This window comes from Delphinus delphis, chromosome 15, assembly GCF_949987515.2.
Source record: "Delphinus delphis chromosome 15, mDelDel1.2, whole genome shotgun sequence".
In the NCBI taxonomy this organism is placed as follows: Eukaryota; Metazoa; Chordata; class Mammalia; order Artiodactyla; family Delphinidae; genus Delphinus; species Delphinus delphis.
In genome coordinates, this window is record NC_082697.1 from 49,817,854 (window position 1) to 49,838,304 (window position 20,451).

Sequence of the window (20,451 nt, forward strand, 5' to 3'; positions counted from 1 at the left end):
TAGAGTAGGCAGATCTCTCGGCCACTGTTCCCCGTGGCAGCGGACACCCCAGGGAAGCATCTCCTTCCCGGCCTGGGGCAGACCCAGATGGTGGCTGTGCAGGGGGCACTGTGCAGGGGGAGGGGCTCTCGGGAGCCCCCCGCCCCTTCATTGCTATTTGGCCCTCCCAGCTCCCGACATGCCACCTCCTCCCACCTGGGCCTTGGTCCTACGTCATCTCTCTGGACCCCCGCAGGAAGGTGGCATCCTCTGGACCAGCCGCTTGGCCCACAGGCTGACCCACAGTGGAGCGGGCAGCCTCTGGCCCCACGCCTGGCGGCTGGAATTCAGGAATTAGCCCCTAAGTTCTGTTGAATGTCTGATGCCTGGAATTCCACCGCGGAGTGCACTCTGTCCCAGGGCTGCACCCAGTTCCAGGCAGGCCCACCCCCCACAGTCCCCCTGGGAGCGGGTGGGCAGGAAGCTGGGGGAGGTGAGCCCTGGAGCTTGGGGCAGGGGGTGCAGCCCTGCCCTCCACGGGGCCCCAGGCAGTGCTTGAGGGTGGACCTCTATGCCCAGCGCACGCCAAGGCCTCTCCCGGGGCCAGGGTCGGGGCAGTGGGGAGGGTGTTCAACGTTCCCAGAGAGACACACACACACACACACACACACACACACACACACACACACACACTCTCACTCTCTCTCTCTCTCTCTCTCTCTCTCTCTCTCTCCCCCCCCCCCCATCGACAGCTGCAGGGGTCCCCATGCCTGCCGTGTGCCGAGCTTCCTTCTCAGGGGCTCGCAGGAGGCCTGGACAGGGTGGCATGACTCTGCTGGGGGCTGGGGTCCCAGCCCCCACTCTGTGCCTGCCAGTTCAACCTGGCCCTGGCCTGGGGTGAGCGGGTTGTGCGGTGTTTGATCTGCTCCCCTCTGCGTGGCCCAATCCTGCAGAACCACTTTGGGAAGTTCGGGGCTCCAGGAGGAGGCCGGGGTGTTTCCTGCACGTTTGAAATACGGCCGGTCTGCGGGCTGGTGGGAGCAAGCAGTGTTTTAATTCCTAATTTAGACTGTTTATCTGCAGAGCTCTGGAGGCGGGGCCGAAGAGACAGTGCCCCGCCTCACCCCTCCCAGGCGCCTCCCACCTCCAAAGTGCTCTAGCTGCCTGGTGGGCACGGGTGGGGGTCTGGCTTCTGGACCCACCCCCCCTGCCAGTCTCCTGGTGGCTTCCTAGACGGCCGTCTCTGCACCGTCAGCTGGGCACCACCCGCCCTCCACGAGGGACGGCCCCCTCCCCACGCCTTCTGGGCCTTTCTCTAGGAGTTGTGAGGAATCTGAGGCCAGGCAGACTCAGCTGTGGCCTCGTCTGAGTTTTACTGTGAAAGAGTAAAAGAGGGACTGGAGAAATGGGGGGAGGCACAGGAGGAAACCTGGTTGGGGAAAGCAAGCCTGCATCACCCCCCACCCAGGTCCCCCCACCTTGTTAATGACTGCCCCAGGATCAGTGTCGTCTCTCCCACTTAATTAGAAAATACATTTCTTTCACTAGCCTTAACAATCTGGTTAAGGCCAGGCTGGCTTCCTGGTTGCCATGCTGACTGGGTTTGGACCCCTTCTGACGTCCCTCCCGCACATCCTCTGTGGAGGGGGCTGGGCAGGGGGTTGGCAGGCCCCGGGCCGGGACCCCTCTGCTGGCGGGGGACCCCAGTAAGCACCTGCTCTTGTCTCCTGTGTGAACCTCTGTATTTCGTCTTTGTCGCCGTGGTGTCCCCTTGCCTTGGGGTGCCTGTGAAATGCTTACTACTCGTGGGAACTTACGGCTGGGAGGGCGCTGGGCCGGGTGTACCCCTCATGCTGCAGAAGGCAGCATGTGGTCACCCTGGGGTCTGGGGGCCTGAGGGGCTGCGTGGGCCAGTGTGGGGCATCAGGTGTCCACGAGGTCATAGAGGGGTATGAGGGTGAGGTCCAAACTGGGGGGCTGGTGACAGCTTTTCTTGGAAAGGCCATCTGGGCTGGGGGAGCCAGTCCAGGCCTGCTGGAGGCTTTGCAGACCCCACAGCTGCCCCTCCAGGCAGCGAGCCTCCCCTCGGCCCACCTGCTGGCCGCAGCCCCCAGGTCCACCCCATCCAGAGCCAGCTGCCAAATTCCAAACCCTCACACCCCTGATCCTTGGCCTCATGGAAGCTTCCAGAAATGGGGGAGGGGCTCCGAAACGTACCTTCAGTGTCGGAGTGCGAAGGACACCCCCCGGGGCTTCTTCTGCCACCCCAGGCTCTGCCAGGCCCCCCAGGCCACCCTCCAAGCCCCCGTCCCTGCAGTGGGGCCTGGTCCACCTCCCCCAGGCAGCACGTGGCGCTGGCTCATGGCAGGAACCCAAGACATGGGAGCAGCAGGTGACCTGCGTGCTGGGAGCTTGGGGATTTCCTAATTAAAGGATTTATTATGAAAGCGCCCGGCGTCCTCCGCTGGGGCTTCCTGTAGCCACGGAGACAGATGTAGCCTTGTGGGGGCAGGGCGGGCTATGGGGGTCCCTGCCCCGGGAGGGTCCACCTGTGGGAAGGGTGGGGTTTGTTCCCCGCAGAGAGGCCTGCTGAGCCCTGGGTGGCCGGGCGGGGGTACATCTGGGATACTCTGGGCCCCAGCCAGCCCTGTGGTGATCTGCTCAGGCCTTGGGCAGATGCAGGAAGGGGGGACCTCGGGGTGCACGGGGTAGGGCCACTGACCCACACTGGGTGTGGGAATGGGCCTTTGTGTGGCCGGAAATGCTTCTGTCCCCTGTGGGTGTTGGGGCGTGTTTGTTCCTGGGGCGGGTCGGAACCCAGGGGTGACCTGTGGAGGGGCAGCGTGCCATAGGGAATTCATGAGAGGCAGTGGGTCCAGGACCTGGGGGTGGCAGGCCCAGTGGGCCCAGAAGGAAGCCCCCTGTTGGGGGGGGCTGGGGGGGCCTTGCAGGTGGCAGGGGTGGGGAGGGGACATCCTTCAGAGAGTGGGAGCCACTGGCATGGTGGGGCACCCAGACCCTGGGGTTGCCGGCTGCCCTGTTCTTCAGCCCCTGAAACAGAGGTTCCCGAACTCCAGGGCCTTGTGATTAATTGAAGCCCCCAGGGAGTCTCTGCATTGGGGCTCTGTCCTGCTGTTTATCTTCTTGGAATTTAGAGTTGAAGAGATTTAGAAATTGCTGTTTAGTCATTCATTTAAAACAATAATGAACTCATTAGTTATTAACATAGCATTTCCTTTTATGAAAAATGTCTGTATTTTCTGAAATGTAAAAATTTATCCGGAAAAGGGCCGTATTTAGGGTTTTGCAGGTCTCTTGACCGCCTGGCCTGATGGAAGAACCAGGGACAGCCGATCCTCTGCTCTGTGTGCCCGGGGGCGCCAGCAATGGAGGGGTGGGCCCCTGCCCCACCAGGGACAGCCAGCCTGGGGCAGCAGTGCTCACCTGAGGGAGGATTCTCCAGGCTCCTTCTGAAGTTCCTCTTCTTGGTGGGGATGCCATTGGGGTCCCCGCGTTGCAGATGAGACGTCAGGCCCCTCCCCCACTGCACCCACGGCCCCTCCCCACCCACACCTGTGGCCCCCTCCCCCAGCAGGGGCACTAGCCCCTTCCTGGATGTGTGGCAGCAGTGGCAGCAGTGAGAGTGGACAGCCCTGCTGTGCGGGGGAGGGGAGAGGCACCCCATTGTTGGTTTCCTTTTCCTGCCAGTTTCCAAGAATTCTACTCCAACATAATGGATCGAGTCATTAAGGGATCGATGCAGATGCGGGCGGCTGGAGGGGAGCCAGGATGGGCGAATCAGCACGCTGCACGGCTGTGAGCTCCCCAGGCCCAGGTCTGTGCTCAGGGGGCTGCTGGGCAGGTGGCAGCTGGTGGAAGGTGGTCACCACCACCAGCCCGGCCTCCAGCTTGTGGTGGAAGGTGGGGCCACGGGACCAGGGCCTCCTGTGCGTGTGGTCCATGCGTGTATGTCTGCACACATGCATGTCCTGATGAGGCTCCCCTTTGTTCGTGACTCAGAGGACAAGGGTCCTACTGTCTGCATAGCTTCTGTCCACAGCCCCACCTGATGTGAGACCCTACTGTGTGCATAATCAATTGAGCGTGAATTCCTACTGTGCGCACAGGCCTAAATCCAAGCCCCGCATATTATAATTTGAGGTCCTGCTGAGTGTGTGACCCCATTGGGAGTAAGGCCCTACCCCTGCTGTGTGCATAGGTGTACCTACCACTTGAAGTCTGCTATGTGCAGGGGTCTCCCGAGGGGCTGCCCTTAACTGGGGGGGTGAGCAGGGTGTGCTCTCAGGAGGGCCCCTCATCCCCCAGCAGGTGTGTGCGCACCCCATGAAGCCCCAGTTGTGGGGTGGGGAGGGGGTGTCCCACAGGACCCTTGCTCTTCATTATCCGATGCTGTGGGGGGCGGGTAAGGAATGTGGTCAGGAGGGGTTGCCTCAGTGACTTGGTGTCATTGGCCCCCGTTCTGCCTGTCCGGGCCCTCCTGTCCCTGCTGCTCTGTCATCCCCCACCCACTCCCACTCCAGGCCTGGGCTGGGGCTGGAGTGCCCCCAGATGGATCGCCTTGCTGGCACATGTAGCTGCTCGATGCATCACCTGTTCACTGTCCTCTGCCTGCCTCCAGGCAGGCTGCCCCTGTCTGTTCACTTGGTCCAAGGCCCTGGAGTAGTCCCTACACACAGTAGTTGCTCAGTAGAAGATTGAGTGAGGCAGAGGAGCTCTTGGGCTAGTTCAGGAAACTTCCTGGAGGAAGAGCCCTCGGCATGGGTTTTGAGGGATGGATAGGAGTCTTCCCAAGGCAGGAAGGTAGATGGGTATTGCAGGCAACAGACTTACTGGGACTGGACCCAGGAGGTCACATCAGGCAGGTGTGTCCCACTGCCTGCGTCACAAAGGGTCTGGGTCCTCCCCATTGCCCCATCATCCCCGCCCCCCACAGCCTGGGCTGTGCCCCTGGGTCCTCTGTCTACACCTGGCCTGGGGCTACCATGCTTCAGGGACATCCTGTTGGCTGTCCAGGGGATGGTGTCCCTGTGGCTGGGCCGCTGCCCCTCTGGTCAAGTGGCATGCCCCATTCGTGGGCTCCCATTTGGTGCTTTCCACTTCCCTGCAAATTGGCCAACATAATGGCTCAGTTGGGTTGTCAGCTTAAAGAATTTCAGCCCATTAAACGCAAATACTGTGCCATTTGAAATGTTTGTGCTGGGGCCCGCCCCTCTGATGGTATTGAGCGCGCGCCCCCCCCACACACACACACAGCTCTAATTAGCATCTGATGGAGCTTGCAGTGCCATCCCGCCCCCCATCCGAATGTCTCCCACCCTTGTCTCGGCGTGTGGGGGTCCTGGGGGTCCCGGGCTGAGCACGTGCTGATGTTTTGGAAACGCCACAGCCCCAGACCCCACCTGCCTGTGCTCGTGGCTTTTCTGGAAGCTCTGAGGGCCCAGCTGTGCGTGGCCTGCCTGGGTTGGGTCTCTGTTGGGTCTGGGGGCCTGTACCTGTAGAGTCGGCGGTCGGCCACCTCTGCCTCTGGCAGCACAGGGAGCCCTGTCTGTGTGTGTGACCCAAGGTGCTGGGACTTCCTGTGGGATGAGGGGAAGGCAGCTTTGGCACTGAGGGTGGGGTGGGGCCACACCAGAGACTGCTGGCCCAGCTGCTCTGGGAGGCCAAGGGTGGGGTCTTCAGTGGGGCAGGTGGCCCCCAGTCATAGGCAGCAGGAAGCAGGGACCAAGTCTGTGTGTCTGGGAATGATTCCAGACACAAGAGCTTGGGACGAGGGACACAGGGTTGAGTGTCCACTGGGGCCTGGGGCTGGGCCGGGCCTGGGGCTGGGCCGGGCCTGGGTTCTCTGTGACCTGGTAGGTGACGTGCCCTGAGCCTTGGTTTATCCACTGGGAAAACTTCAGTGTTGGGAGGGCCCCCTGCAACAGGGGAGTCCCCAAGGTCCAGCTGTCTGTCTGGGCGACCAGAAACCGCCTCCCCCACCAAGCCACTAGGCCAAGTCTCTTCACCCAGCTAATGGAGCTTATGGGACAGGGCATCACGGCCATGCCGCCCCCCTCCCCCCGCCCAGGAGCTCCCAGCCAGGGGACAGGAAGGGTCTCCCAAGTATGTGGTGGCACTTGCTGTATTTGTCTGCACAGGGTGACTGTGACAAAGCACCACAGACAGGGCAGCTCAAACAACAGATGTTTATTTCCTCCCAGTCCTGGAGGCTGGACGTCCAAGATCAGGGCTGCTTTCTCCCGAGGCGCCTCTCTCTAGGCTAGTAAAGGGCCGTCTCCTCTGTCCTCACGTGGCCTTCCTTCAGTAGGTATCTGTGTCCCAATCTCCTCTTTTTATAAGGTACAGTCAGATGGCATTAGAACCCACCGTAATGATCTCATTTTCCCTTCATCACTTCTTTACAGATTCATCTACAAATAACAATCACATTCTGAGGTCCTGGGGGTAGTGTATGAAGTAGGAGGGGCCACAATTCAGCTCACACCAGGGAGGGCTGGGGGCCGGGGCCAAGAGGGGTCTCGAGTGAGAGGGAACAGCCCATGGGGGTATCCAGGCAGGGAAGGTGACCGCGACCGGGGCCAGAACGTGACCCTCACACTTGAGGTAAACGTGACTCTGACCCATGGTCAGGACTGTGCTCTGTTCTGTCCAACCCCCACCCCACAGCCCCGCACAGCAGGGGACCACCGGCCCTGAACTTTGGGCAGGATCTCCAAGGATGCCAGTGGTGGCGGTAGTGTGTAAATGTCATGGTCAGGTGCTGGGCGGAGGGGGAGCAGCGGGGCACCCGGTGGCCCTGGAGGGGCAGCGGCCTTGGGAGGTGCGGGGAGACAGCAGTACTGGGACACTGAGCCCAGGTCCAGTTACTTTCATTTTGAAATTGACTTTCTGAGGGTTTGGGTCTTCTTTTTAAAATGTCACTGCTGTTAATAACAGAGGCAGGGCTGAGGCTGGACACCTGGCATCCCAGCTCTATCCATTTTTACCCAAGATCCTGGGGGAATCTTGACCACCAGAAAGTTTGGAAAGGTGCCCGGGGGCTGGTGGTGAAGGTGTCTGGTCCCATCTGTGGGGGGGTGGGGGGGGCTCCAGGGTACCTGACCTCAGCCTTGAGGGGCCGTTCTCCTGTTCCACACCCCACCCCCACCCCAGAACAGGCCCTGGCTGACCCAGCGCTCAGCACAGGGAGCCTGGGTGAACCCGGCATGTACCAGGTGCTGTGGGAGAGCAGGCAGGCCCCTGGCAGGCCAGGGCTGGCCTTCCTCCTCCTTAATAAGTGCCCGGTTGCTGGGCAACACTCATGGGGAAGCTGGGTTTGCAGAGAGCCGCCAGCGTGGGGTGTGGGCACAGGGTTGGCGCCTGCTGCGGAGCTGCCCGGGTGCCTGCTGTTGGGGTGACCAGGTACTGCGTGTGCAGAGATATATGTCCACACTTGAGTGTGTTCCCACCACGGTCACCAGGCTTCCCGGGTGTGAGCTGAGTCTTAACACAGAGGGTCAGACTGTGGCGTTACTGTCCAAGTGTGCAGAAGCATGAGGGACTCAGCTGCCGGGGGTCCCGCGCTTGGCGGGCAGAGCAGGGGGAGGCCAGGATGAGGCGGGCTGTGGGGGCCCAGCAGGGGGCCCCAGGTGCGCTCACCCCAGTTCCCCCGTGGGAAGGAGCCTCCTGTAGCCAGCCTTCTGCAGACCCTGGGCCCCCTCTCTGGGGATGGCCTGCTGGCTGGGGGGGGCAGGGCACTCCAGACCACGTTCCCATGGAAGGAGTGAGCAGTCCCCCGGGGTCGCTAATTCCGGCCGCGGGCAGCTGTGCAGTGGCGCTGAGGCAGTTATTTCTGGCCTGGAGAATTCCTGCCCAGAGCAGGCCCCACAAGCCTGTCCCTTCAGCGGGGCGGTCATCTTCCCGAGGGGCCCCTCCTGGCCCCTCCTGGCTCTGTGCCCCCTGCCCACGCCTTTCCCTTCCAAGGTCCATGGGCTGTGCAGAGCCCCCCACAGAGAGACCAAGATGGGCGGAGGTGTGGCTGGAAGGAGGCCTCACCAGCGTTCGATCCCAGGACAGAGGCAGCCTGGGGGGACAGTTCCTGAGCCTTCAGCTGCTCCCAGCAGGAGCCACGCCAGAGCCATGACCTGGAGCTCCGTCAAGAAAGCTGGAAATGAGGGAGAGAATAGGGGCTGGGGGTTGGCTTCACTTTCAGGCAGCAACCTTCCTTGACGGTGGGGTGGGGGGGGCGGCGGCTCTGGGCCCCCAGGGCACTTGTGCATGCTGCCACCAAGTGGCTGACGGGGTCTTCACAAGGTTCCATGGCCTACACAGGGGCTTCTTGCCGGCATGGTGATTGGAGGTGGAGACAGGGCACTTTTCCACTTAATTATGCCTTGAAAAACTCCCGAATCCAGCTCTTTATTAAGAGCTGAATAGAGACGTTAGCACTCTTCCTAATTAGCATGGTCCTTAGAATCCCGTGCAATTAGGGAGCTGTGGGCATGTGCTCTGCTCCTAGGTGTCCTGTAGTCCTGGGGGTGGGGATCTTCCTCCCTGAGAAATATGACCGCTAGGCCTTTGGGGCCACCACCTGGAAGATGCGCACGTGTGTGTGTGTGTGTGTGTGTGCGCGCGCGCGCGCGCGCGCAAGAGCATGTGTATATGTGTGTGATGTGTGTGCGTGATTATGTGTTTGGTGTACAGATGTGTGAGCGTGTACATGCAGTCCTGCTCGGATGCACGCCTGGACCGTGTATGGCTCGCAGGAACAGGCAGAGTACAGACATGCACACACCCAGCACACACAGGGGCAGAGGCTCACTCTTGCTGGGGCCTGGCTTTTGTGGGCTGCACCCGCCCCCTGGCCCTACCTGACTGGAGTCGAGGGGCTGCCCACTGTCCCGTTGCCCTGCTTGCCCTTCCCGTGGCACATGGGTGCGGACCACCAGGGTGAGAACAGTGCTTTGCCCAGATTAGCTCAGAAATCTCACAGGTGGTGGGGGCTCTGTGCCCAAGCTGCTCAGGATGACGTGGCAATTCAGACCCAGTGTCCTGGTGCTGGAGACCTGGGTCACGTCCTGCAGGCCCGAGTGCCCAGGGGACTGGGGGAGGGGTTCCGTGCAGACCTGGGTCAGAGCTGGCTTCCAGAGGAGCCTCTGGGCACAGCTCCGGAAGCCTCTTAGGGCCGCTGGCCCAGGGAGAAGCTCTCAGGAGCACACTTGGGTCCAGGAGGAGAAAGAACGTTCCAGCAGCCTTGGCCAGCCACTTGTGGGGCGGTGAGCTCCCATCACTGGGGGGGGGGGGGGGGGGGCGGCGGGCTCCCGTGGGGAGTGGGCTTGCAGCCCCCCAGCTTCCCAAGGAGGTTGCCCTCCCAGGGACAGCTCAGCCCCGAGTCCCCCCCGCGTGACCTCGATCTTCAGCTGAGAACAAACAGCTCCATGTTTGGCTGACTCTCCTCGCTCCCCACCCGGCTGAGTAGAACTAGTGAGTCACACGGGCCCAGACTGTGGTGGGGGGACCAGGGTGGGGGGAGGCCAGATCCCTGCAGCAGGGGTCAGAGCAGAGGGACAGTCAGGGGAGGCCAACGGATGCCGCCTGGGCACAGGGGCCAGGAGAGCCCGCAGGTGGGACCCTCGCCCGCCTTGGTCCTCATGGTCTGCTCCTGACCCAGACCCCTGCCCCGCGTGACCACGGCAGGCCCCTGGCCCCCCGGGACGGAGCATGAGGAGAGTGGGGTACTGTGCCCCACAGTGGCCTGGATGGATCCTGTTGCTGCGATGCTGGGTGAGCTGCGTCCAGGGAGTTCTAGGATAGGCAGGCAGACCTGTGCTTCCGAGGGGCACGAGTGGCCTCTGGGGACTGGCAGTCGTCTGTCCCCACAGATGTGGATGAGGGGGCAACTTGGAGCTGCCCATGGAAGACTGGGGCCCTTCCATGTGCAGAGCTGCTGTGGGCAGGGAGGGGGCCGACGGGCCCCTTTTATTTCTAACTTCAAATTACTCTGCCTGCAACTGCCATGAGGCCACACACCCTGCTCCTCACTGGTCCCTTGGGTCCCCCTCCTGCCCTCCCCACTTCTCAGACACTAACAGGATCCCTGTGGACCCCACCCCCTCCCCAAATTAAAACCCTGTGGTGGCTTCCTGTGGGCAGGTGGTGGAGACTGGGAGCTGAACTGAGGGGGTCCCTGGGCTGCGGGAGCCCCCGCCAGCCCTAAGCTGACCCAGGTCCCCCTCACCTGTTAGCAGCTTGTCGTCATGGCAACGGCGTCAGGGGAAAGGGAAACTTCCTTCTATCATGTCCTGAGCTGCCCCCTCCCTCTCCCCCTCAGAGGCCCCTTGGGAGACCCACCTTGCTCTTTCCTGGCCTTGGGATGGCCGTGCTCAGGCCCTGCTCTGGAAGTCCCTCGGGCACCAGTGGCTCCCACACCCTGTTGGGTTTGTCACCTGACTCTTGAGACAGGTCCTAGATGGCACAGTGGGCTTGAGTCCCTGGCAGCTGGCTTTGTTCTGAGCCCTTGGGGGCAGACACCTGCTCCCCACCAGGCCCTGGAGTCAGGACCCCTCCACGTTAGGAGGATCAGCACACCCTCAGGGGCAGGGGCCCTGCTTCTATGTCCCTGCAGGTAGTGGCCTGGGCACCCCCCAGGGAATGAAGGCAGCTGGCCTGGCTCACCCGCCAAGCTGCAGCTGAGGGGTGTAGCTGCAGAGGTGTCTGTGTCCACTGTGCTGCTCCTGGTGGACGCAGCACAGCTGTGTTGGGGCCCCTTTGCCACCCAGATCCCCTTGTTTCAACCTGCCGGTCTTGGCCATGCTGGCCTATCTCCCCTGTCTGCAGTCCAGCGTGCGTGAACATGTGCATGTGTGTACACACATGTGCCAGGTGACCCAGATGCCTGTTCTGTCCCACTGTCTGGAGACCCCCAAATCTGCAGGAGAACATCCTGCCCCTGGCAGGGCCCCATCACTGTAGTAGGAACCTTAATTAATGAATTACTTCGCTAACTAATTAGCCAAGAGTGCTTGTGGAAGAACTGTCTCCAGCCTCTGGGGAAGGTGCATGTGCCCTGGGGTGCTGCACTGGTGCTACAAGTGAGACCAGACCCCCAGGCCAGGGCAGAAACGTTCAGGTTTCAGGGGTCTGTCTCTGCCTAGACCCTCTGGCTGCATGTGGAGGCTGGCAGCGGGGAAATGGGCCAAAGCCCACCCTGGGGTGGGGGAAGGCAGGCATACACAGGCCTCCATGCACACCCTCTGCCCTCTTAGTGCTGAGGGGGTTTAGTCCCAGGCTCCCAGGAAGCCCCCAGGCTGCCACACGGGCAGGATACCTGCCAGGGCCCTGAGACCAGGGAGCAGATCCCTGCCTGAGGGTCCAGCCTGAGTCCCTGGAGGTTTGGGCATCACTTGCAGAGGAAGGGGTGGAGACCCCCAGAGGTGGGGATCTGCTGAGGCCCTGGAGTGCAGGCCTGGAGCCCTGGGCCCTGCTGGGACCTGGGGGGTACACGAAGGGCCAGGCCCAGCCCTGGGGATACCCATGCTGACAGCCAGGGTGGATGCCAAACGGCATGGCCTCAGCACCACGTGTGCAGCTGCTGCCCTGCCTTTGAAGGCGGCGGAGGGTCCCCCATGTCCAAGGAGCCCTGCTCTCGCTTGGTCAGGCTCAGCCCCTGCCTGTTGGGCATCAGCTGCAGCCCCAGCCCCGTCTCATCCACACCCGTGAGCTGCTGACCCTGGGCAACCCTGAGCTCTGGATGCCCCACCCTGCCCCACCCCTCCCATTCCCACAGGCTGCACTGCCCTTGGGCCTGCCCATGGGAGGCACGTTTCAAACAGCATCACCCAAGATGAAGTTCACATATCATAAAATTAGCCATTATAAAGTGAACGGTTCAGGGACATTTAGTACATTAACAATGTGGCCGATCACTACGTCTCCCTAATTCTGGAATATTTTCTCATCTCAAAGGGACCCCCGCCCACCTTCTGCCAGCCCCTGGCACCCACTGATTCACTGCCTCAGGATTTGCCAGTTCTGGGTGTTTCATACAAATGGAACCATACAAAACATGGCCTTTGTGTCTGGTCTCTCGCTCACCACATTTTTAAGGCGCATCTGTGTTGTCACAGGTGTCGGTACTTCACTCCTCTTCATGGCTGAGTAACGCTCCAGTGCACAGATGGACCACACTCTGTCCATTTGCCTCTTGGACCTTGGGGTTGTCCCCACCTTTTGGCTGCTGTGAATGCGTGTGTATGTGTGTTAATCACTGGTTTTCAGGTCTTTTGGGTGTGAACTTGGACTGTGTGGGGACTTAGGGTTTAGCCGTCTGAGGAACTTCCAGGTGGTTTACTCCTCATCTCCCAGCCTCCCGGGTGTCCAGAGTGGGAGCTGCACTTGGACGGTAACCATAGGTCCTGCCAGGAGCCTTCTGAGGTCTATGTGAGCTGGTGGTCCACAGAGGGCCCTGCTGGCCAGCTCAGCCATCACCATCCTGCCTGCTCCTCTGGGGGGTGCTCAGAACAGCCTGGGTGGAGGCCATCACAGGGCCACGGTCGTGGGTCTGGGGTGTGTGCCACCGGTCCTTCAGTGGGGTTCCTGCCAGTGTGAGGCTGATTAGGGCATCCTCTCTTGTTAGTGGTGTGTGTATCGGATTAAAAAAAAAAAAACAACGCAGCTCTCTGTTCAGATACTGGCAAGGGGAGGCTGTTGTGAGTCTCCTTCCGTGGCAACGTTGGGAGATGTGGGTCACCGCCTGAGGGGCAGAGCAGGAGGCCCGTGGTCTCCCGCTGCCCTGGTGAGCATGGGGCTAAGTGTGTGTGCTTTGGGTGGGTGGGTAGCCCCAAAGCCAGGAAACTGGTCTGTCAACAGCCCACACGGGCCACAGCGCCTGGACTTCCTGACACCTCACCTTTGTCATTGCACCAACAATGCACGACTACAGTGTCCCCCTTCCTCTCCCCTGTCCTGGCCCCATCTTACCTCACCCGCAGCGGGCCACGTTCTCCCTGGAGTGAGGCTTCTGGACCTTTGCAGAGCTTGGCGTGCACGTTGCAAAGCGGCCTCCTGTGTTGCGCATTCTCCATAATGGGTCCCCTGTTCCCCACCGTGGGCTTTTCCTGCTCCATCGCAGGACGTGTTTGTGCCGATAGGACAGCACTGCCGCCTCCCTCACATTGAGACATTCGACGTGTTGGTCTTGGGATCGCAGATGCTGCTGCCTGGTGTGTGGTGGGCCCCCTGCACCTGGGCTGTGGACCTCAGGGTATCTGGGCCCACAGCCTCGGTGGGTCCGGGAATTGTCCGGTTCTTGGTGAACGTGTGGACAGAGGGCTCAGTTCTGGGGGCCGTGCTGTGCCAGGAGGGGGCCGGTCCTGGGGTCTCCCATGCCTCCCACTGATCCTCTGTCGCGGCTGGCTTGGGCCCCGTGGGGTATCGGGGCCCCGGGGCTGTCATTCTGCCTCAGCCAAGGCCTTAGGGCATGGGGCGCACTCACGCCCCCTCCTCAGTGGTCCAGCTGGTTCTTCCGCAAGACGCAGGAAGACAGTGCTTCCTCCCCCATAAATAAACATGTGCTTTTTTCCTCCAGCAGATTGGAAGCGCAAGGTTGAGTGCTTCCAGAGATGAAACCTGGGGCCACGTGGGCGTGCCGGCTGAAGGTGCCCGGGCGCAGAGCAGCAGGGAAGGGGCGGCCGCAGGGCCCCCTCCCCCAGGGCAGGGAAGGTTTTACCCACCAGGGCCCGCCTCCCCGGGCTGTGTGTCTACAGGCAGGTCTGGTGTAGGTCCGGTCGGGAGCCCCAGGACCAGCCCGGTGTCCACGCTTCAAGCTGGTCCTCACATCTCCCTGTCCGTTGGGGCAGCTCATCCATACCACACAGGAGGTCACGGCGCTGGGTGTTGGGGTGGGTTTGGAAGCCCAGCCATCTCCGGCTCCCCACCCATGCACAGCAGCCCCGAGGGCCTCCCATATGGTGTGTCCAGCTTGGTCCTGCCTGTCTGCTAGGGGTCGAAATCACCTAGAGCCACCTCTTTCGTATGTGTGTCCTGGGCCCTGGCAGTGCGGGGAGGACGGGGCTTGGACGGCTGCTGTGGGAATAGGGCAGACAACAGGGGGAGAGAGGGGGTTGCCACGGTGGTTCCAGCTCAAGCCACTGTGGCCTGCCTGGGTGGTGGCCATGGCCATGGTGAGGAGGGCACAGGTGCTGACCCAGGCGTCCTGAGTCGGGGGCTCTGGGCCACCCTACCCTGGGCTCCCATTTTCCTGCTGCCGGGATCCCTCTGCTGCATCACTGGCCTGGGCACGTGGACGCTCATGTGGACTGTCGAGGGTTGGGTGGGCCTAAGGGAGCTGAGCTGGCCCAGCAGCTTGCTATGGGGAGCAGCCAGCTCAGGCCTTCTCATCCTCCTGAGAGCTTTGCCTCTGTGTTATCTCACGATGGCCATGGGGGGAGCATGGCCTGTGGGGTCAAGGCCTCGTTCCTACACAGCCCTGTGTGGGGGCCACTGTGACTGGAGGGGCCTGACTTCAGCCACTTCTGGAGACCCCTCCCTGCGGCCCTCGAGCCATCGTATTCCCCGTTGGTTTGTGGCTCTGGGTCCTGGAGCGGTGTCTCCTGATGAGGGACGCCCAGCTCCGCTGTCTGTCTCCTGGTGACAGCATCCAGCCCTTTGTCCCGCAGATCCTGCTTGCGTCCTCAGCATGGGGAAGACATAACGTCCCCTCCCTCCGTGTGTCTGGGGCCAGCAGGGGGAGGGGCCGAGGTGGCCTTCATCAGGATGAGGGACGGGATGGGGAATACTTTATAGAAGGGGGTCTGGGAGAATCTCAGCATCTGAAAAGTAACTGTTGTCACCCCTGTTTTACAGGTAGGGAAACAGGCTAAGAAAGGATGAGGGGTGGCTGGTGGTAGAATTGGGGGTCGGGTTCTCATCCCCGGACTCATGGAGTGAGAGATGGCCCATCTGTGGGCCCCAGAGACCCTGAGCCAGCAGGTCTGGGTGGGCTGTGGGCAGCTGCGTAATAATGAGAATTTGGTTTGGGGGGTCCAGGACCACCCTTTGGGTCACACCACCTTAAACCACACAGGCCTCGGGGACCCCCACCCTGTTCCAGGACCCTGGAGGCCACCATCATTGGTGAGAGACAGTGGCATGGCTGCCAGTGGGGTGCTGGCAGCCCCTGATGTGTGCTGATTGGCCTCGAGCCCCTTCTGGCCTCCACACACACTCCCCGCACGCCAGCTCCCCACCTCGCGGCATCATAGTGCAGAGATGACCATGTCTGCCCTGCTGCCCTCTGGGGTGGCCCCACTTCCGAGCTGGCTTCCAGGCGGGCCAGTGCCATGTTCCAAGCAGCCCTTGGTGTGCTTTTAACCATCTGGAAGTCCAGGAATAAGAAAGAACGTGGAACTAGAAACTCTGGAGTGGTGTGCTGCAAAAACTAGGCCCTGGGTGAGCAGGCCCTCTGGCTGCTGGGCGAGTGCCTCTCCCCAGCCCTGAGCTTGCCGGGACATGGCCACTTCAGCACCACGGACAGCGGCCACCATCCCTCTTGGCCTCCTGGCCCTCGGGGGCCGGGCATCGGATTTGTTTGGGGTGCATTGCTGTCATGGTCTGGGAGACCATGGAGCCAGCACCTGCTCTGCACTGACTGGGGGAGGCTGGCCCACGGGCATGGCTGCTGGGGTGGGAAGGTGGGTCAGTCCTTGCTGAGCCCCACCGAGGCTGCAGAAATGAGAAGGGAGGGAGGAGGGAGGAGACCGGAAGGAGGCTGATGCTGGGACAGGTCGGCCAAATGCTGGGAGGGCTTTGTGGGTGGAGTGTGGGACCCACGGGGGGGTACAGCATTTGAGGGGTCCCTGGACGGACCAGTGCTCTGCTCCCACTGCTGATCCGTGCTCTAGCCCTGGCTCTGGGCTCATTTCCACACCTCTCTGGGGACCAGTTTCTCGCAAGTCCCCAGCCTGGGGACAGGCTGCCCCAGGGAGAGTCACTCCATGCCCCACCCTGCCCAGGCTGGACACCAGGGGCCTGTTAGGCCAGGGGACATCCCTGGGTCCTAATGGGTCAAGGCCTAGGGTGGTCTAGGAACATGGGTCAGGGGGCTCTCTGCCCTTCTTTCAACCTCTGGACCTGGGCAGAGCCTTCTTGGCTATGGGGTCCCATGGAGAGACCCATGCCCCCAGCCCCTCTGTGTGTGGCCAGGCCTCAGGCAGCACCACAGCCCCCCTGCCGTGCTGGCACAGCCGCCTCTTCCCAGCCACACATCAGCCTGGCTTCTCTGGACCCGCAGTGGAAATTGACTCTAATTTGTAGAATTTGGTTCAAAACCTAAAGGATTTTGAATTAAAACTCAGAAAATCCATCTGTGTAATTAAGCCTCTGGAAGTCAGTGGCCTTGTGATGAGAGTCCGGTTGGCACCGCCTGTCCTCAGCTGCCCACAAAGGCGTGACCAGGAAGCGGCTGTGACGTGTGGGGCTGATGGAGCCCTCCCCCCACCGCTGGCGGATCACCTCTCTGGGCAGGGCCAGTGGGACCCTGTGCGTGGGGAGCTCCTCCCTGGGCAGGGTGGCTCTAAGTGCTTCTCCTGTGTGCACTTTGCACAGAAAGATGAGCAGGACCCCAGGAGCTCGTCCCTCCCAGGGTGTTTGGGGTGGTGGGGGAGGGGGGCTGGGGTGTATCATAGAATAGTAACCCCAAAGGGGGCATGCTCATGAGGATGGATAGGGAAATTTCTGGGCCGTGCTGACCAGGTTGGTCACCCCAGCCACATGGACAGTGTCCCCACCTCACACACAAACCTGTGCTCATCCTGCTGCATGGGGTCACTGTGGCCGTGGAGGTTGTCCTGAGCCCCTAGGGCTTGCCTCCAGGGCAGGGGTGGCAGGTGGGGCCATGGGGCCAGTGGGGTCAGGAGAAAGCCGAGGTTGGTGGGTGGTTTTTGCTTGTTAGTGCTTTGGGAAGGTATCGAGGTAGGACCCCGGCCCAGGACCTCAAGCTGGGCTAACTTTGCAAGTTGCTGGGAGCCTAGTTTGTGGCTCTTGCTGGAGACTGGGCCCCCCTAGCCCCTGATCAAGTAACGTCTCATGGGTCCTGGCCAGCCCAGCCCAGGGCTCCAGACATGCACTGCACCGTTGAGGACCAAGGTTCTTAGCTCTGCTCAACGCCAGCTCCGGGGTCTATGGTGATCCCAGAGTGAACATGGGCATGGGCCTGGGAGAAATCGGGCAGCAGGCTCGCGACATCAGTCTGAGATGAGGGGCATGAAGCTGGTGGAAGAAGGGAAGAGCTGAGGGCTCAGAGGCAGGCTGGGCTGGGCTGGGCTGGGCTGGAAACCCTGATGCTCCTGGATGGAGCAGGATGTTCGCCATGTGGGAGGTGGGAGCTGGCCCGGCGGAAGCACTCGGGGTCAGGGGAGAGCTCGAAGAAGTGGGGCAAGGAAGGAGGGTCCCAGGACCCAGGAGCAGACAGTCCCCACACCCCCACTGCCTGTATGGGCAAACTGAGGGCCCAGGCTGCTCTGTGCTGTCTCCCTGCAGGGATTGGGGGGGCCACGTGCCTGCAAGACCAAGGGTCCAGCCAGGCCTGGGGAGCATCTGAGCCTCGTGCGCCCAGACCCAGAGCTGCCTGCTCCCTGCTGTGTGGCAGTGTCCTCGCTGGTGGGACTGGGGGTGCTTGTCCTTCAGGCATGTCATCCACAGCTTTAGTGTTGAGAACCCACCCCACTCCTGGGAGACAGACAATGACACCCTTGCAGCCCCTCTTCCAGAGGTGCTGTTTGCAGCAGTGAAGGACAGAGGAGCCGTGTGCAGCTCCCAGGGGCTGCAGCCGGCGGGGTCAGGACACGGGGAGAGCTGCGGTGCCCTAGGACTGGCTTCAGTGTGTGGCCTCAGCATCCCATGACACAGCCTGGGACCCACGCCCGGTGCCCTCGGGCGAGTCACCAGAGCTCCCAGTCTGTGCAGGGCGGGCTGGACTGGCTGGCGCACAGTAGGTGCACTATGGGTGTTTGGAGCAGCTTTCGGCTGCAGCTCTCTCCTCCCCCCACCCCACCCACGGGGACCTTGCAGCACCCACAGGCCCTGACTGTGTGCCGAGCCACCCTGCCAGCCCTTCTCAGCCAGCTCCCGTTGCGCTGTCACAGGCCTGTGGGGTTGGGCCCTCAGCGCTGTCTTAGCAGGACGCTGATTTCTGTTTTTCTGCAGCCGAATCACAGCAAAGGCACTTGTTACTGCTGAACCCATTAAGTGTAATTATGGTGCTCTCAGTGGGAACGGGTAATTACATTGGTGGCCCAGTGCCACACTGTGCAGTGTGCCAAGGGCCAGGGGCTTCAGAGCGGCAACTGTTGGCCCTGCCCTTGCAGGGAGGCAGGGGGAGAGGGGTCTGGGCGGGGCAGGTTGCCGGGCCCCACAAAGGAAGGACACACATGGCCTGGCCTTCCTCCTGCCCTGATCCCGGGGCCTGTACACCTGAATAAGCATGCAGGCCCTGAACCTCCCCAGGCCTTGTCCTTCCCTGACTCCAGTCACAGCACAGCCTCTGCCAGTTTGTGAGGTACCCTTGGCATCAGAGCTCCTCACAGGTGGGGCCGCATGGACCCCTGGCCCAGTGCCCACATGTGGTGGAGCATGGAGTGGGCACTCATGGCCCTGGGACTGACCTTCATTTTGGGGAGCAGGGCCCTGCTGCTTTGGTCACCTCGTTGATCCATGAGATACGCGTCCACCTACCCAGCTGGAGGAACACAGGGGAAACGGAGGGGCACCAAGGCTCCAGGTCACACAGCCAGTATGTGCTGCAGCCAAGGAACCTGAGGGTGGATGCGCTGTCCCTGTCATCCTGCCTCAGGCCCCTCAGCGCCGGGCGGGCTGGGGGCTGCAGGGCAGGGTGGGGACTGCAGGATGGGGTGGTCCCCAAGTGGGTAGGTGCAGGGTCTCAACACCAGGTTTCTCAGGCTGTCTACTGACACGCGGTGTTTTCCAAGTGCTGACTTCTCTCTCTTTAAAGGAAAGTCCCCCATCCACCCCGCACCAGCCCAGAGAAGACCTCTGGGGGCCTCCTGCTCGCGCCCTCACTCTCTCCAGCACAGGGCAGGACAGGCAGGCAGCCCCACAGAAAGCCCGCCTTGGAGGGTGAGGGTGGGTCGCGGTGGGAGGGGGTTCTTGACATGGGGGTGGTGTGTGGGGTACAAGGAATGCCTCCAGGGCCCTCCCATCTGACGGGCACTTACCTGCATCCAGGAGTTTGGGTGAAGCCCCAGTCCCCCAGCTGGGGATCCCCCCCACGCAGCCTATCCCCCATCGGGCAGCCCCTGGGTCACCTGCCTGGGGTGTGGGTCCCTTCCTCATACATGACACGGCCGGCCCACCACAGGGCTCCCCGATCTCCTGATGAGCCAACGGAAGCGAACATGGGGGTGCACCCCTGTCTGGAGACAGCCACTGAGGGCGTCATAGCCAAAGTAATGCCATGGCCTCTGTGGCGCCACGGTGCCACCTGGTGGCCACTCCCAGAATGGCTGAGCATTCTGGGATCCTGGGTGACTTTTCGTTCTGAGGGCCAGCGACCCCACAGGGTGGCCAGGTTCACACAGCACAAGGGGATGCAGCCCTGGCTGCTGGCCCGGCGCCCTAAAGTCCTGGCTGGATACCCTCCTGCCAAAGGGAAGACTCTCCTGGACAGGACCCTTCACGGGCTGGCGGCTTCCACTCCCAGGACTAACTTGGGGCGGAGGGTGTCCTCACTCACCTGTCCTTCGTCCATGTCCCGGCCCCCTTCATCTGGGCACACAGTAGGGCTGCGGGTCCTCCGGGCCCAGGCACTGAGCTGGGCTCAAGTCCACATTGCTCATCGCCCATCGCTGTGGTCAGGGCGTTCTCCTTCTGCTGGGGTCACGGAGGGTTTCATGCAGGGCCAGGGGGAGAGGTCTTCAGGGCTGCCCTCATGAGGTGTCTGTGGTACTTGGGGTCCCAGCTGGACAGTGCTGGTGAGACTGCTAATTTGAGGGGCTGATCTCAGTTTAGGGCATCACAGTTGGGGGAGTCTGGCAGAGGGGCAGTGGCTGGCCTCCCGCCTCCATCCAGGGTCCTGCTGTACATGAGGGGTTGGCAGCAGTGTCCAGAGGCCGGTGTTGGGGGTCTGTCCCTCACTGCCCAGCTGATGGCCTGGGCACGGGGGCGCGGATTTTGAGGGACTGTCCCTGTAGCAGCTGTAGGGGGTGCTGGGGGTGGGTTCTGGGGCTCCCCCACCTGCCACATGGACCCTTAACTCGGCACCTGCCCCACATGGTTCGAGCATGTCAGCATGCTGGTCATCATGCTCAACTGCGTGACCCTGGGCATGTTCCGCCCCTGCGAGGACGTCGAGTGCCGCTCGGAGCGCTGCAGCATCCTGGAGGTGGGCGGGGCAGGCGGGGCGGGGCAGGCGGGGCGGGACTGGCCACAGGTGACCTGGGCTGGGTGTGAGGGGTGCAG

At 61.9% G+C, this 20,451-nt stretch overlaps 1 protein-coding gene across 2 annotated transcripts in view; it reads left to right on the forward strand.

Annotated features, from left to right (window-relative positions):
• The window catches only part of CACNA1H (calcium voltage-gated channel subunit alpha1 H), a 62,877-nt gene that overhangs the window by 16,100 nt on the left and 26,326 nt on the right, over nucleotides 1–20,451 (forward strand). For both annotated transcript variants that reach the window (XM_060031434.1, XM_060031435.1), the window contains exon 2: nucleotides 20,263–20,374. In XM_060031434.1, coding sequence (XP_059887417.1) covers nucleotides 20,263–20,374 — 112 coding nt within the window. The remainder of the gene's footprint in view (nucleotides 1–20,262; nucleotides 20,375–20,451) is intronic.